This window comes from Cebus imitator, unplaced genomic scaffold (genome assembly GCF_001604975.1).
Source record: "Cebus imitator isolate Cc_AM_T3 unplaced genomic scaffold, Cebus_imitator-1.0 Scaffold98, whole genome shotgun sequence".
Lineage (NCBI taxonomy): Eukaryota > Metazoa > Chordata > Mammalia > Primates > Cebidae > Cebus > Cebus imitator.
In genome coordinates, this window is record NW_016107413.1 from 6552098 (window position 1) to 6566259 (window position 14162).

The 14162-nt window shown below is 35.9% G+C and overlaps 1 protein-coding gene across 7 annotated transcripts in view; it reads left to right on the top strand.

Moving 5' to 3' along the window:
* Nucleotides 1–14162, top strand: part of ABCB4 (ATP binding cassette subfamily B member 4) — a 66603-nt gene that overhangs the window by 18367 nt on the left and 34074 nt on the right. For 6 of the 7 annotated variants that reach the window (XM_017536504.2, XM_017536506.2, XM_017536505.2 and 3 more), the window contains 7 exons: nucleotides 363–487; nucleotides 3188–3359; nucleotides 5425–5538; nucleotides 6620–6730; nucleotides 6959–7084; nucleotides 9700–9903; nucleotides 10261–10431. In XM_017536504.2, the coding sequence (XP_017391993.1) occupies nucleotides 363–487; nucleotides 3188–3359; nucleotides 5425–5538; nucleotides 6620–6730; nucleotides 6959–7084; nucleotides 9700–9903; nucleotides 10261–10431 (1023 nt within the window). Of the gene's footprint in view, nucleotides 1–362; nucleotides 488–1803; nucleotides 1822–3187; nucleotides 3360–5424; nucleotides 5539–6619; nucleotides 6731–6958; nucleotides 7085–9699; nucleotides 9904–10260; nucleotides 10432–14162 lie in introns of those variants that run through there. The other variant, XM_017536509.2, reaches the window with a different exon arrangement.

A 14162-nucleotide genomic window follows, 5' to 3' on the forward strand; every position in this document is an offset into this window, starting at 1 on the left:
AAAGGAAAGAATGGTAAATCCTTTCAAAGCAGTAAAGTTTTATTTTATTTTATCTTACAACTAACAGAGAACCGGTAGATATGGAACTTGACAGTGTTCCCAAGAATGCTATTTAGAGAATTATGTGTGGATTTTCCTTTTTTCCTGACTGCTCTTTGAGAGCCTATCACCAGGGTGGGTCAGATCTAGTCTTTGTGGGGTGCAGAAGCAGCCATTGGATCTAGAAGACTGGCATTTGCTACATTACTTTAATGTTTCCTAAAGGACAGCGTTTGGGAAGAAAAAGTAGGTTAAAGAGTTGATCAGAGTGCCTTTAAACTTTTCTCCCATACAGAAGTGACCACTGTTTCTTTTCTGTCCAGATACTCTCCGCATTTAGTGACAAAGAACTGGCTGCATATGCAAAAGCAGGCGCTGTGGCAGAAGAGGCTCTGGGGGCCATCAGGACTGTGATAGCTTTTGGGGGCCAGAACAAAGAGCTGGAAAGGTCAGGAAGGTTCTTGAACCACTGGTTCAAAGAACGCATTTTTACATTTTGTTGCTCATTCTTTTGTGGTATGTGTTTATTACCTTCCCTTTCCTAATCTTAACCCTTCTCTCACAAAATATAAGCACCCTTTACTGGTGGCTGTAGTTGAATGTCAAACTCTACAGCAAGGTTCTTAACCTTTCATGCTCTATGGACTCTTTTGGCTATGAGATAATACAAATAGACTCGCTTGTTTTTAAATGCATGAAACGAAATATGCTAGCCCTTTGGGAAGCCAAGGCAGGAGGATAGCTGGAGTCTAGCAGTTCAAGAGCAGCCTGGGCAATGTGAAAGACCCTGGCTCTACAAATTTTCATTTTAATTAGCTGGGTGTGGTGGTGTGCACCTGTGGTCCCAGCTACTTGGGAGGCTGAGGTGGGAGAATGGCTTGAGCCCAGAATGTCAAGGGTGCAGTGAGCTGAACTCCAGCCTGGATGATAGAGTGAGCCTCTGTCTCAAAAAATTAAAATTTAAATTCAAAAAACCCCAAAATAAATAAATAACCACCCCAAACACAAATAAGTAGGGTTATAAAGGGAAATAATTATATTAAAAAATACTTATCAAAATATTTTTATTTTATTTTATTTTACGCCCTTAATGACTACGAACTGGAATATAGAAGAGAAAAACCTGAGAAAATACCGACTTCGCAGTTACAGCCCAGAATTCTTTGTAGGGCCTTGTGGGTCCTCCATAAGAATGAGGAGAGCTTCCCACCCAGGCCTCTCGCTTTCAACTTTAATGATCCAGGATAAACCTGGAAAATTGATCAGCATCTGGAGGCATGCTGAAAACTCTTCTCTGAAAAAATTACCAAGGCATGATCGACATATGAAAAGCTATGTATACATCTTTAATGTGTATATCTCAATGAGTTTGGGGATAAGCACACACTGGTGAAAAAGGCTATTCCGCTTTACTTAAATGAAAATAATTACTTAGTATTTTACTTAAATAACAATATCCCCTAATACAGTTGAAGTATGATTCCATGTAAAGTATTTTCTTTGGCTGTTCTATGGAACTCTTGATACTCAGAACTCTTGGATATACAAACTCTCTGGAAATTCTCCAGTATTAAAAACAAAGTGTCCCTTATTCCCCCCATTTCATTTTCTACTCTTCTATTCCATAATCCCGCTTCAAAACCCACATGTTTCTGGTTCTCTAACCTCTTCCTTTTTTCTCTTTCACTGCTGCTTCCTGTACACAATAGTCCACACAGACCACACTAACCCTCAGTTGGACCACAGGATGTCAGTGTAATCAGTGCCGCTCCGTTAGTCCCGGTAAGCGAGCCGCCTAAGCGAAGGTAATTACGGTGTGTCCGCTGCTGTCACTAGAGCTGTGGGTCACACTGGGCAGACTCAAGTCATCCTGCCACACCTTGAGGCCCAGCCACACAGGAGAAATCACAGCACTGGCCGTGGCCTGCTGGCTGCCCCCAGAGATGCAGTGTGCTCCATGAACACAGGCCCCAACCAGAGGAAAGCATTCTGAAGAGCTGGGTGCTTTATGCAATAAAAAAGACAAACCTTCTGGTGGCAGAATATGTTTTTAAAGAACTAATGAATTTCCATGTTGTATTTGGTTAAACACTAAAAGTGGTGTTCCTGTGTTTTTTTATCACAAAGAGAAATACCCTAATTTGAGTGATATTTTCACCCCAAAGTGTCATTGTATATCCAATGGATTTTTTTTTTAATTTCAGGGAGCCCAAATTAAATTTTACATACTCTCTGGGTCTGGCATGGAAAAGTAGACTTGATTTAATAAAAAAATATTGTAATTTAACAGAACCGTTCTAGACATTTTAAACTTTATATCAAATGCCAGCAGCCAGTAATAATGCATTTGAATTATGACTCAAAAATATGATAGTTAATATAATGAGCAAAACTCAGGAAGAGATAAAAGTTGAACACAATGAGACTAATATAATAGTAAGAGAAATGATCAGGCTTGCTAACCGTGAAGCAGCTACCATATGCTAACTACTTTCTATAATTATCTGTCAACCTCACGATTATCTTGCAAATTAGGCATTAGTAAAAAATTGAGTAAGAACTCACATTCCATAAGTATTGACTACCTTATAGCCTTGTACATAGCTTGACAGATGAAGGTTAGCCTGATTTTTAAAAAATCAAAGAGAGAAGCCAAGGTTTATATACAACATGTAAAATTTTCATCCCTCGCCCAGTGGGCAATAGGAGGATTTTCTTTTCTCCAGAGAAGAGACATTGACCTGAAATAAGAATCTGTTTATGAGTTCCAGTGGTGTTTACAATCAATTCTGGTTTTGCTTGGTTTCTCTCCTTCCCTTTTAACCCTGACTTGTGATACTGGCTGTGAAGGTGATGGAGAAGCTCTTCCATATCCTAGGGTGAACCCTCAATTCGGGAACAGCCACAGGAATGTTGGTGGGCCTGGAAGGGATGAAGGGAAATGGATCAGTAAAGAGAGGGCTTGGATTTGTTCTAGGCCTGGCTGATCCTGAATTAGTTCAATTCCCAAAGACCTGGGTTTCACCATGGGTTCACTGCTTTGACTGACTTTGTTACTTAAACCTCCACCTATATAGGAGCTGAGTATGACTTGGATTATGGATTGTTATTCTTAATTATAACATTTTCCTTCTCATTTTTCTGGTAGGTATCAGAAACATTTAGAAAATGCCAAAAAGATTGGAATTAAAAAAGCTATTTCAGCAAACATTTCCATGGGCATTGCCTTCCTGTTAATATATGCGTCATATGCACTGGCCTTCTGGTATGGATCCACTCTAGTCATATCAAAAGAATACACTATTGGAAATGCAATGACAGTAAGTAGTTCTCCTAACATTTATGAAGAATATGAAAACCATAGTTCTCCATCTACCTTCTCTTTTCTTTGATATCCTTCCATTTTGAAAGATAAGCATGACTATAGGCTTTTGTTTTTGGTGAATCTTTCCTGTCCAGTAGGCAGAACTGGCTTTCTAGAACATACAAGGCATAATTATGAGTGTGGATAAGAAAATAGCATGTGGTTAGACCATTTGTGAAACATATACAATGTATAAAAGGAAATAAAAATGGGATGAGTTTATGAATAAATAAATATGGATGGGAGCCATCCTCCCTCTGCTGAGTTTTATTATATAAGAAAGTAAGCATCATTATTATAGAATAGGTCATTGTACAAGAGAATATTAAATTTATATCATTTTAAACAATCAGCTATCTAAAATACAAGAAGAGATGTTATGTTAGTTTTTCTTATTCATCAAAATGAAAATAGCTTCCATTTATGATTATTAAAATAACATATACTAGTTTTATAAAGGATTAGGATACAGAATTTTTAAAATCAAAATTACTTATAATCTAATAATTTGTATTCTCTTGATGATAATTTTTGGTGTATGTCTTCCAAATAATTTTCTATATATATATATATATATATATATATGCATTTTTTTTTTCAAAATTGGGATCATACTACATATAACTTTTGTAACCATATTTATGAACTACCAATATTTAGTGACCATCTCGCCATGTCAGAGACAATCAGAACAATTTGTAACTATTTAAATCAAAATATTTTAAAATCTGTACTTCCCTATCTTACTAAAGTGAGGATTTGGTCTTTTGATGATGACTTGGGTTATTATATAAAGTGAGTATTTTCAGAATCCTTTATACAGTGATATCTTCATACTTCCTTGAGGGGTCATGGGTGTTCGGCTGGGTGAGCCCTCATTATTGTTGAGTCTATTTTTTTCTCACTTCCATCTTCTCTCTGGCAGGCAGCTTGGAAGCTTGCCACCCTTTCTTCACTTCCTCCTTTACTACTGGTGTTTTATGAAGAAGGGAAGTTGAATCCTGACTCTACCATTCACCTTTGGTGATGAGTTTGTCCTCTCTGGCTTTAGTTTCCTCATTTGTAGTATGTGGACAATGACACTTATCCTGTAGAAGTGAGAGTACTATCCCCAAAGGGAGCCCAAGCAAAGCCCTCTGCATAAAGGGCAGGAACTCTATTGCATTAACCTTCTAGCATCTATTTTGGTGGATATTGTTGTTTTTTTTTTTCTTACTGGTCTTTGTCTGTATTGCAGATGGGGGATAGATATTTGACTGATATTTGGGTTATGGGTAACATGAAGTGTTGCTGTGTTTTGAGAAAATCCAACTTATATGTAGATGTTTTAACATGCCCTGAGAGAATGAAGTAATTTATCTTCACTTATGTTTTTCTCAGTTAAATTATTCTATTAATCTGGATTCCTGAAACTGTATTCTGAGCTTCATTATAGCAATTTATTTTACATAGTTATTCTGTACTTGTATGCTATAGTACCAAATAATTGTGTAAAGGAATTGCACACGGGAGTGATTTTGTGTTTTATGATGTGCAAACCTATTATTTTTTATGTAAAAAATCTTCTAAAAAATATATGTGACATGGTGTTTTTTAGGAACATTACACAGGGCCAAAATCTGCCATGTTTTATATTGAACAGTCTATGTAAGTACATGCATAGTTAGAGAAAACTACATAGGATGGAATAATAATACTAATTGAAAATGTTTCTCTGGTGGCATTTGTGAGTGAGTCAATGAAATAGATTTGAAAAATCTTTTTAAGTCTGTACATATTCAGGAGAACAACTGGTTAGTTTGAGAAAATAGATAATAAAATTATTTTTGAGGTTGGAGAAACCCATTCAGGCAATAAAATGCTATATTAACTTTGCAAATGTTACTCTTTTGCTAAAAAATAATTTAAAGGGTAAACCTCAACTTAATCCTTTGTGTAGTATGTTGCACATACATCATACTTTAGATAATAATGAATATCGGAATGTGACTTACAACTTTTCCTTGTGTTATTTTGCTTAGGTCTTTTTTTCAATCCTAATTGGAGCTTTCAGTGTTGGTCAGGCTGCCCCATGTATTGATGCTTTTGCCAATGCAAGAGGAGCAGCATATGTGATCTTTGATATTATTGATAATGTAAGTCATTTATTATTTTAATGACAAAAGAAGTCTTTGAGCTCATGTAATTAAATTGGGCTTTAGGTTGCATATTTTTGAATCAACTACATTGAATAAGTTGTACTGACTAAAAAGACATTTAATTATATGAAATTAATGACCTCTTAGTAATAAATGAAAGAAAATACCTCATTAATATTTTAAAATGTATCTTTAGATAACATAATACTGATCTCATTTTGGAAAAGTACATCTGCACTAGTGCAGAGCAAAGATGTTTCTCTTCCTAGTTTTTCTCTTTTTCACTTACATGTTATAGCCAGACTGAGAATCTTATAATTTCTGTATAGGATAAGGCAGTAGATAAATAACTGGTGGGACCAAAATTGGCAGTATATTTTGCTGTGGGTTGCCCCCTTCCAAAAATATTATCACTGCATGTTTGATATGGTTTTAAATCAGCTATATTGAATAAGTTGAACTGACTACAGTGAGAAAGAAAAAGTTTTGACATAAAAAAGTGTGTCACTGCATCAAAGATTGCAAAGTAGATAACTAAAATTTGATCATTTAATCTAAGCAACTCTCCTTTTTCATTGATCCAAGTCATGAGAAAAATTGCTAAGTTTCTGATTGTATTAAAAGTTTATATTATTCCTAAATAACTGCTATAATCAATCAATCTCAATTCAATGTATTGCATTTATTATTTAAGAATAAGCTAATTTTCACTAAATGCTGAAATACCTGGCTATAATATATATCAATTATAGTATATTTTTATTATTACACTTGTATAAATATGCATATCTGACCATTTAGAAAATTTATGAAGATATGCCAAAAACTTAAAGGGAAATAGTGTATGAAATGAAATGAATGAATATCTCTTATGTACTTTTCAGGAAAAGACTATTTTCTGAAAATGAATATTTCGTTAAACAACACACACAAATATACACACAAGCATCACCTTGGGTTTTTCTTATATAAGGGGGCTTGCGACATTCCAGGTCCTATTTTTGGAATTTGCTGAATCATATTCCTTAAAAATGCAACTTGTTTGTCCTATGATGTCATTAAATTTTGTTTTATTTAGAATCCTAAAATTGACAGTTTTTCAGAGAGAGGACACAAACCAGACAGCATCACAGGGAATTTGGAGTTCAATGATGTTCACTTTTCTTACCCTTCTCGAGCTAACATCAAGGTACTGTAAGTAATATTTATAGGAATTCCTAACTGAGGTTGATTGTTGAATCATTTTAAAGAATAAAATCTCTATTATTTTGATATTTATGTGCTTTTTCCTTTGGGGGTTAGATTCCCTTATTTGATCCTTTTTTTTTTTTTTTTTTTCAAATTTCAAACTGAATTGAATTACTACCTTTTTAGGGCTTTCTTGTGAAGTGCATTCTTTTTCTCATTTTCCCAACAGATCTTGAAAGGCCTCAACCTGAAGGTGCAGAGTGGGCAGACGGTGGCCCTGGTTGGAAGCAGTGGCTGTGGAAAGAGCACAATGGTCCAGCTGATACAGAGGCTCTATGACCCTGATGAGGGCACAGTAAGTGGGAAGAACCAAGCCTTCCAGAGTGAGAAGCTGGATAAAAATTAGCCCTTTGAAATTGGTTTTTCAGTAACAAGTTTGCAGGTGAATCCAGTTTTAGTAAAAAGCCTACAGAATGGCAATGTATATGGACAATGCCTTCACACCCTTGGGCTGTTTTAACAAATGTATTAAATAAAAATCACAAAAGGCATGGAAGCTGGACAATGCTCTCCTTGGTTCCGACTAAGCTTTCATAACCCAACAAATTACTGCAAAACAGTCTACGAACCACTGAGAGGATTACTTTCAATGAGTTATTGGGTTTGGTCAAACATATTCCATATAGCAATTGTTGGCAACAATTGATGACAATGAAGGTTACCAGATATTTTAGGACAGCAATTAAATTCATCCAAGACAGCTGAGTTTTCTTAAACTTTGGATTATCTAAGGGGAAAGTGGCATAGTCTCTCAAGAAGCTAGTCTCTTGAGAAATGTCTCGAAACACAGGGGACAGTAGTAGCCTAGGGTATGTTTTTTGCCATTTAGAAATTTTGTTATAAATTTGAATTTACAAAACATTGTAACCAGAGAATTCACAGATCCTTCATGCAGATTTAGATTGTTTATATTTTGATGCACTTGCTTTATCATCTTCTCTTTCTCCGTGTGTGTGTGTGTGTGTGTGTGTGTGTGTGTATTATATATACCCTTGTACTTCATAGTATATTTCCTAAAAAGGACTTTCTCTTAGACTAACCACAAAACAATGACAAAAATCAGTAAATTTAACATTAATGCAGTACAAATCCACAAGCTATATTCAGAATTTCCTCAGTTGTCCCAACTTTAGGGCATGGAGTTTTGATATTAAAATGCATTATAATTCAGTAATTGAGAAAACAGAAGATTATAAGGTAAAAAGTAAAAATAATGGCATGTCAAAACCAAAAATCATAAAAAGGCATTGGGCTAGAACAGAGATCTCAAGAATTAATATATAATTTTCTACAATGTATGGAACTATTTATTTGATTTAATACAATTACTATTCTCAGAAAAAATATGATATTATTATGGGGGAACATAGGCCTATTCTCATTTACTAAAGTAAACTCTGGCTGGTTCAAATGTAAATATTTTTCTTTATTTTTTAAAAAGAACCTAGTAAAATACTAGCCTTTGAGGACAAGTGACCAAAAAATATCTTTTGAAATTATTATTGGAATAATTCACATATTTAAAGAAAGCATATGTTAACAGAAAAAAAAATGATCTTCAGAAATTCTGTAACTCAGATATTCACTGTTCACATCATAATTTAACAATTTTCCTACCACTGAAATAATAGAAAAAATGCCCAGTGGTATAGTTGATTAATTCAGTTGTTCCTTAAGCTTCTTTCCAATGAAAGCCAATAAAACTATGATAAAAGAAAGCAAGAAAGGCCTAACATGGTGGCCAGTGCCTGTGATCTCCGCACTTGGGAGGCTGAGTGAGGTAGGAGATTCACTTGAGGCCAGAGTTTGAGACCATCCTGGGCAACGTAATCAGAGTCTGTCTCTACAGAATATTCAGCCCTGGTGTTGTGCACCCATAGTCCTAGCCACTTGGGAGGCTCAGGCAGAAGGATCACTTGAGCTCAGCAGTTCAAGTCTGCAGTGAGCTATTGTTGCATCAGTGGTTGTGCCACTGCACTCCTCCAAAGTCTGGGTGACAGAATGAGACTCTATTTCTAAAACTTAAAAAAAAAAAGAAAGAAAAGAAAGTAATAAATTGGAATAAAAGATTTATTTTATATATATGGAAAAAGTATTACATTTAATATTAGATAAATTAATATGAATATATGAAGGCAACCCTGCTCGTTATAGAATATGAACATGCAACTCTCTAGAATATACACAGATTTGTAAAAGGTTTCAAGAAATGGTCAACTTTACTTATATACAAATGAAAACAGATATAAGTTATCACTTCTTACCTATTAATTAGAAAAAAATATTAAAATGATATAACCCAGTGTTAGTAAATTATAATGAAACAGATTTATATATTCCTGTTAACATTGTAAGTTATTAAAATGTTTTAAGAGAATTATTTAGCCTTTTTTCAATGAGCAATAAATGTCCAGCAAACACGTCATTGTACATGTAAGCAATTGTTGTCAAGGGAGAGAAAATATATCATACTCTTCAACTTAGTAATTATCTACTTTTGCAATAAATTTTTAAGGAAGCCAAATATTTAAGGGAGTGGAAATGTAGTAAATTATGGTATGTTAAAAATAGCAAAACATCATAAGACCATCAAAATGATATGTAGACCAGGAAGGTAACTGTGCCTTTTTATTTAACTTTAATATTGGGACACAAAAATAATGATATGCCAAAAATATCAAACCCAAAATAGTTTATAGCAAATAATCCATCCATAAAAAATGGCTGTATGAAAATAAATATCAAGAGAGAACATAAGCTTTTTATTTTTGTTCTTGCATATTGCTGTTTAATTATTATTTCTAAACACCAAACTAAGTTAATATTAGGTAAGATGTTTTTCATAAATGGTCCTGATACTTTAGCTATTAGATGGTTAAATACTTAATAGGAATTATTGTTTTCTTTCAGATTAACATTGATGGACAGGATATTAGGAACTTTAATGTAAGCTATCTGAGGGAAATCATTGGTGTGGTGAATCAGGAGCCGGTGCTATTTTCCACCACAATTGCTGAAAATATTCGTTATGGTCGTGGAAATGTAACCATGGATGAGATAAAGAAAGCTGTCAAAGAAGCCAATGCCTATGAGTTTATCATGAAATTACCACAGGTAAAGCCTCTGATAATATAGTTGTCCTTGAAATTAGAATTTCACCTCATAGGGTTGAGTTTATTTTTTAAAGGTTTATCTAATAATGTTTGAGATGCAAGATTGTCCAACTTCGGTAGGTTAGTCCCATGAATGACTCAGTTAGGGGTTCAAGGATTATAGCCGGGTACATGAGTAATATAAAATTTTATACAGAATGTGTCAGGTTTTTTATAATGCAGAATTCATTTATCATAATTTATGATACATTAAAATAGTTAAGACAAAGGTCCATGTCATCTTTATGTAGTTCTATAGACTTCCTAGCCTTTTTAAATTTAAGTTACTTCAAGAACTGATTCATGTTTTCTGTGGTAGAAATTTGACACCCTGGTTGGAGAGAGAGGGGCCCAGCTGAGTGGTGGACAGAAGCAGAGGATTGCCATTGCACGTGCCCTGGTTCGCAACCCCAAGATCCTCCTGTTGGACGAGGCCACGTCAGCCTTGGACACGGAAAGTGAAGCTGAGGTACAGGCGGCTCTGGATAAGGTCAGCAGACCCTAAACAGCTGAAGGACCAGCCAACTGAAACCTGTTGAAAATTCTTGCCAATGCTTCTGGAGTCTGGATTGAGAAACAGAAACATAAGGGCCAATTAAGCTACCTCAGGGAACTGTATTGATTTCTCCTTTCTGTCAGGTTACATTGTGTTGAGAGAGAGGTGAACGGGACTAGCTTGTTTTGACCATGGTGCAGTGAGCCCAGATCCAGGTCTGTGCAAAAAGCCATTTAACTTTGTTTATATCTTGCACATGGGCTATTGCAAGACTGCTTCTGACCAAAATTAGTCATATTAAAATATTTCTTTTAATCTGGTTACCCAGACACTGGTCCAACTGAAAACTAATTCAAAATACCCTATTTTGTAGGCAGTGACATCATCTTTATCTATTTGTGTAGGTCACCAGGTGCTTTTCTGAAAATAAATTTCAGCTCTGTACTTGTTTAAGCATATAAATAAGCAATTCATTTTCAGAGTGCTGAGCTCATCTATCCAGCTCAGATATTTCTAAGTTTCTCATTAGCATCTTTACTAAGCTGAAGTGTCACAGGAAGAACCTTTCCTTGGTATACTTTTGGCAGTAATACTAATGTCATCTGTATTAACAACACAATGTAAATACCAGACTCAGATAGAAATTAGCTTTAAAACACATAAATATCATAAATATATTTGATTTAAGACAGTTTAGTAATAACATGTGCAAGTTCCTTCAGGAATTCTATATGAACTACCTCTTACATTTTAAGAGACAAGCTATATGAACCTTATTTTCTCAGGAAAATTTATATCTGAATCCTAAGTAAACAGAACTGCTTTGTATGCTGTAAACTGTAGTTAATGCTTCATGGTTTATCAGCTTAATATCTTGACTTTTTTTGTGATTTTTTGAGAAAGGGTCTTGCTCTGTCACCCAGGCTGGAGTGCAGTGGTTTGATCACGGCTCCCTGCAGCCTCCATCTCCTTGGCTCACGCCATCCTTCCACCTCAGCCTCCTGAGTTGCTGGGGCTACGGTTGTGCGCCACCACACCTGGCTAATTTTTGTATTTTTGGTAGTGATGGGTTTTGCCATGTTGTCCAGGCTAGTCTTGAACTCCTCAGCTCAAGTGATTGTCCTGTCTCAGCCTCCCAAAGGGCTGGGATTATAGATGTGAGCCACTGCACCCAACCAATATCTTGACTTATTTCATATATTTTAATAATGATTAATAAGATGATAATAATTATTCCTTACAAAGTCTTACACTGAATTATACTGCTTTTGTGTACATTAAATCATGAGATTATGGAGTCAGAATATAATGCATGTGATACTGGTATATGGTTGGTTATTCTGAAGTTACTTAAAGCAGGAAATCATAAAATAATATACACATAAATTAAACTATTAATTCTAACTTAAAAATATAAATAGACATTCATGTATTGATATAGACATTTTAGGGTAAAGTTGGGTAGAATGAAAGATATATTTACCAAAAACTCAAAAACAAAAAAGAGTCCTATTCAGCCCAGAGTCTCCAGTTCTTTCTAAGATACAAGTATTCAATATTCAGTATTAGTTCTTGCTGTACTAAAAGAATAGAATTAATGGAGATGAAGAGTATGTATTGTTTTCCATAATATGACCTTTGCCAGAAAAACTGTGACCTTGAAAGTCTTAGTATATATTTGGACAAGTTACTTCATTCAATTTTAGCAGTTTGTGTTCCATAGGATTATGGCACACTCCTCTGTTGATAGCCTTTTACATATTTGCTTTAAAAATAGCTGATGAACCACTCATAATTTTTTAAGGTCTCCAAGAAAAGCCATTAGTAGCTTAGGGTGATGGTTAAGAGCATAGGCTTTGATGCTAGGCTGGGATTGCAGTCCTGGCTCTGTTCCCTTCTAGCTGTGTCCTTGGGCACAGTAACTAACCTCTCTAAGCCTGAGACATCTCTGAAGTAATGAGGGAAGAGGGGACAGAAACAGTATCATAGGATTATTTAAAGAATAAGCAAGATACTGCATGTAAAGTTATTAGCACATGCCTAGTACATAGGAAAAACTTGATATTGTTAGCTGCTGCTATTATTACAGTGATTACCATTACCAGGATTTTTTTTTTTTGGTTGCTAAATTGGTTACCTATTGCTTCATAAGAACTGTCTTGAATCCAGGCTTAAAATAATTTCATGTATTGGAAGAGTAGTTCCTCTGTTCTTTCGATCTGAGCACATGGCTGCATTTACCTGGAGGGCTGGCTTCATTAAAATGGTCCACGGTGGCCTCACTGACACACTGGCTGTTGGCTGGGCATCACAGTTCTCCATGTGACTTCTCACACTTGTATAATAGGCTAACCTGGCTTCCTTATATGAAAGGTTCAGGGCAGTGTACCCAGAGGGCAAAGACCAATGAGTGAAGTGTCCAGAAGATTAGACTCCACAACTCATTTTGTTGGTCACAGCAAGTCACAGGCTAGCCCACATTTGAGGAGAGTTAACAGACTGTGCCTCTTACGGGGTGAGCAGTAAAGAATCTGTGACCATATTCAATCTTCTAACGTATGTCCTTTGTCACAATTATTTACATTTCTCCCACCCACAAAAGAACGTTACCTCTGTCTCAGATCCTCAAAATTTTCATACATTGGTAGGATCTGGCTCAAAGATCAGCATCTGAAGATCTGCATGTGGTCCAATACAGATGAGAGTCTTCATATTCAGCTCATGTTGACCCAGAGACCTATGAAAAAGACAAGTTATCATCAACACAAACTCTCAACATAGAGTGGTAGTACAGGGACAGGATAATCATAGCATATACTCATTCAAAAAGGAGAACAGGAAGTTCACAGCAGTCCTTGGCCATAGCTATTCTGACATGTAGTCAGGTACATTTTGCCGGTTACTCCAATACTCCATGGAAATGGGATGTTTCTTGATTAAGGCCCAATTCTGCTCCCCAGGAGTGGGTTCCCTAGTCCATTGTTCTCTTCAGTTTCAGGGTTTTTAGCTTCTCGCTGAGAGGGCTTTCCTTTTTCATAAGAAATGGTCTATGTCTGCACCTCAGTGGCTTTCTTAACATGTTTCTGCCCACAGAAATTTGGGGCCTATTTCATTTTGCATTTTTAACAGTGTCTTTTAGACTAAGCTGAAGGTCTCTCTTAAATACTTTTATGAGTACTTAAAATCTGGCTGTCATTTATTCGTGCCCCAGAAGGTATGCCTGTAATTTTTTTTGAGACAGCCCTCTCTCTTCTTTGGGCTGCAGGTGAACTTGCCATCAGAAAACTCTTAAGAGTCCTCAAAGGATTTTTTTTTTTGTAACTTAAAGTGTCTACTAGGCTCTGCCTAAAATCTTTCATAGACTTTTGCTAAAAATCTTACACCCACACACTCTTATTTTTGTCCTAATTTCACTGGATAACAACTTCGTTTTCCAACCGAGTACTGGGGCCTTCTATATTGTCTTTAAATTCTCCTTGTGACGAAGTAGCTCATTCTTCAGCTAATAATCCTCTTCCCAAACCTCACTGTACACAGCTAGGGGAATCCACTTGTGCTTTCAATAGTCTGTCTAGAGATGCTGGGAATCTCCTCAGCCAGAGGTACAGGTTCATTAAGTAAATGAACCCCTCCCCTTCTTTCTCCCCTGCCCCCTCCCCTCCCCTTCCCTCTCTCTTCCGCTTCCCTCCCCTCCCGTTTCCTCTCTCTTTACCTCCCCTCCCCTC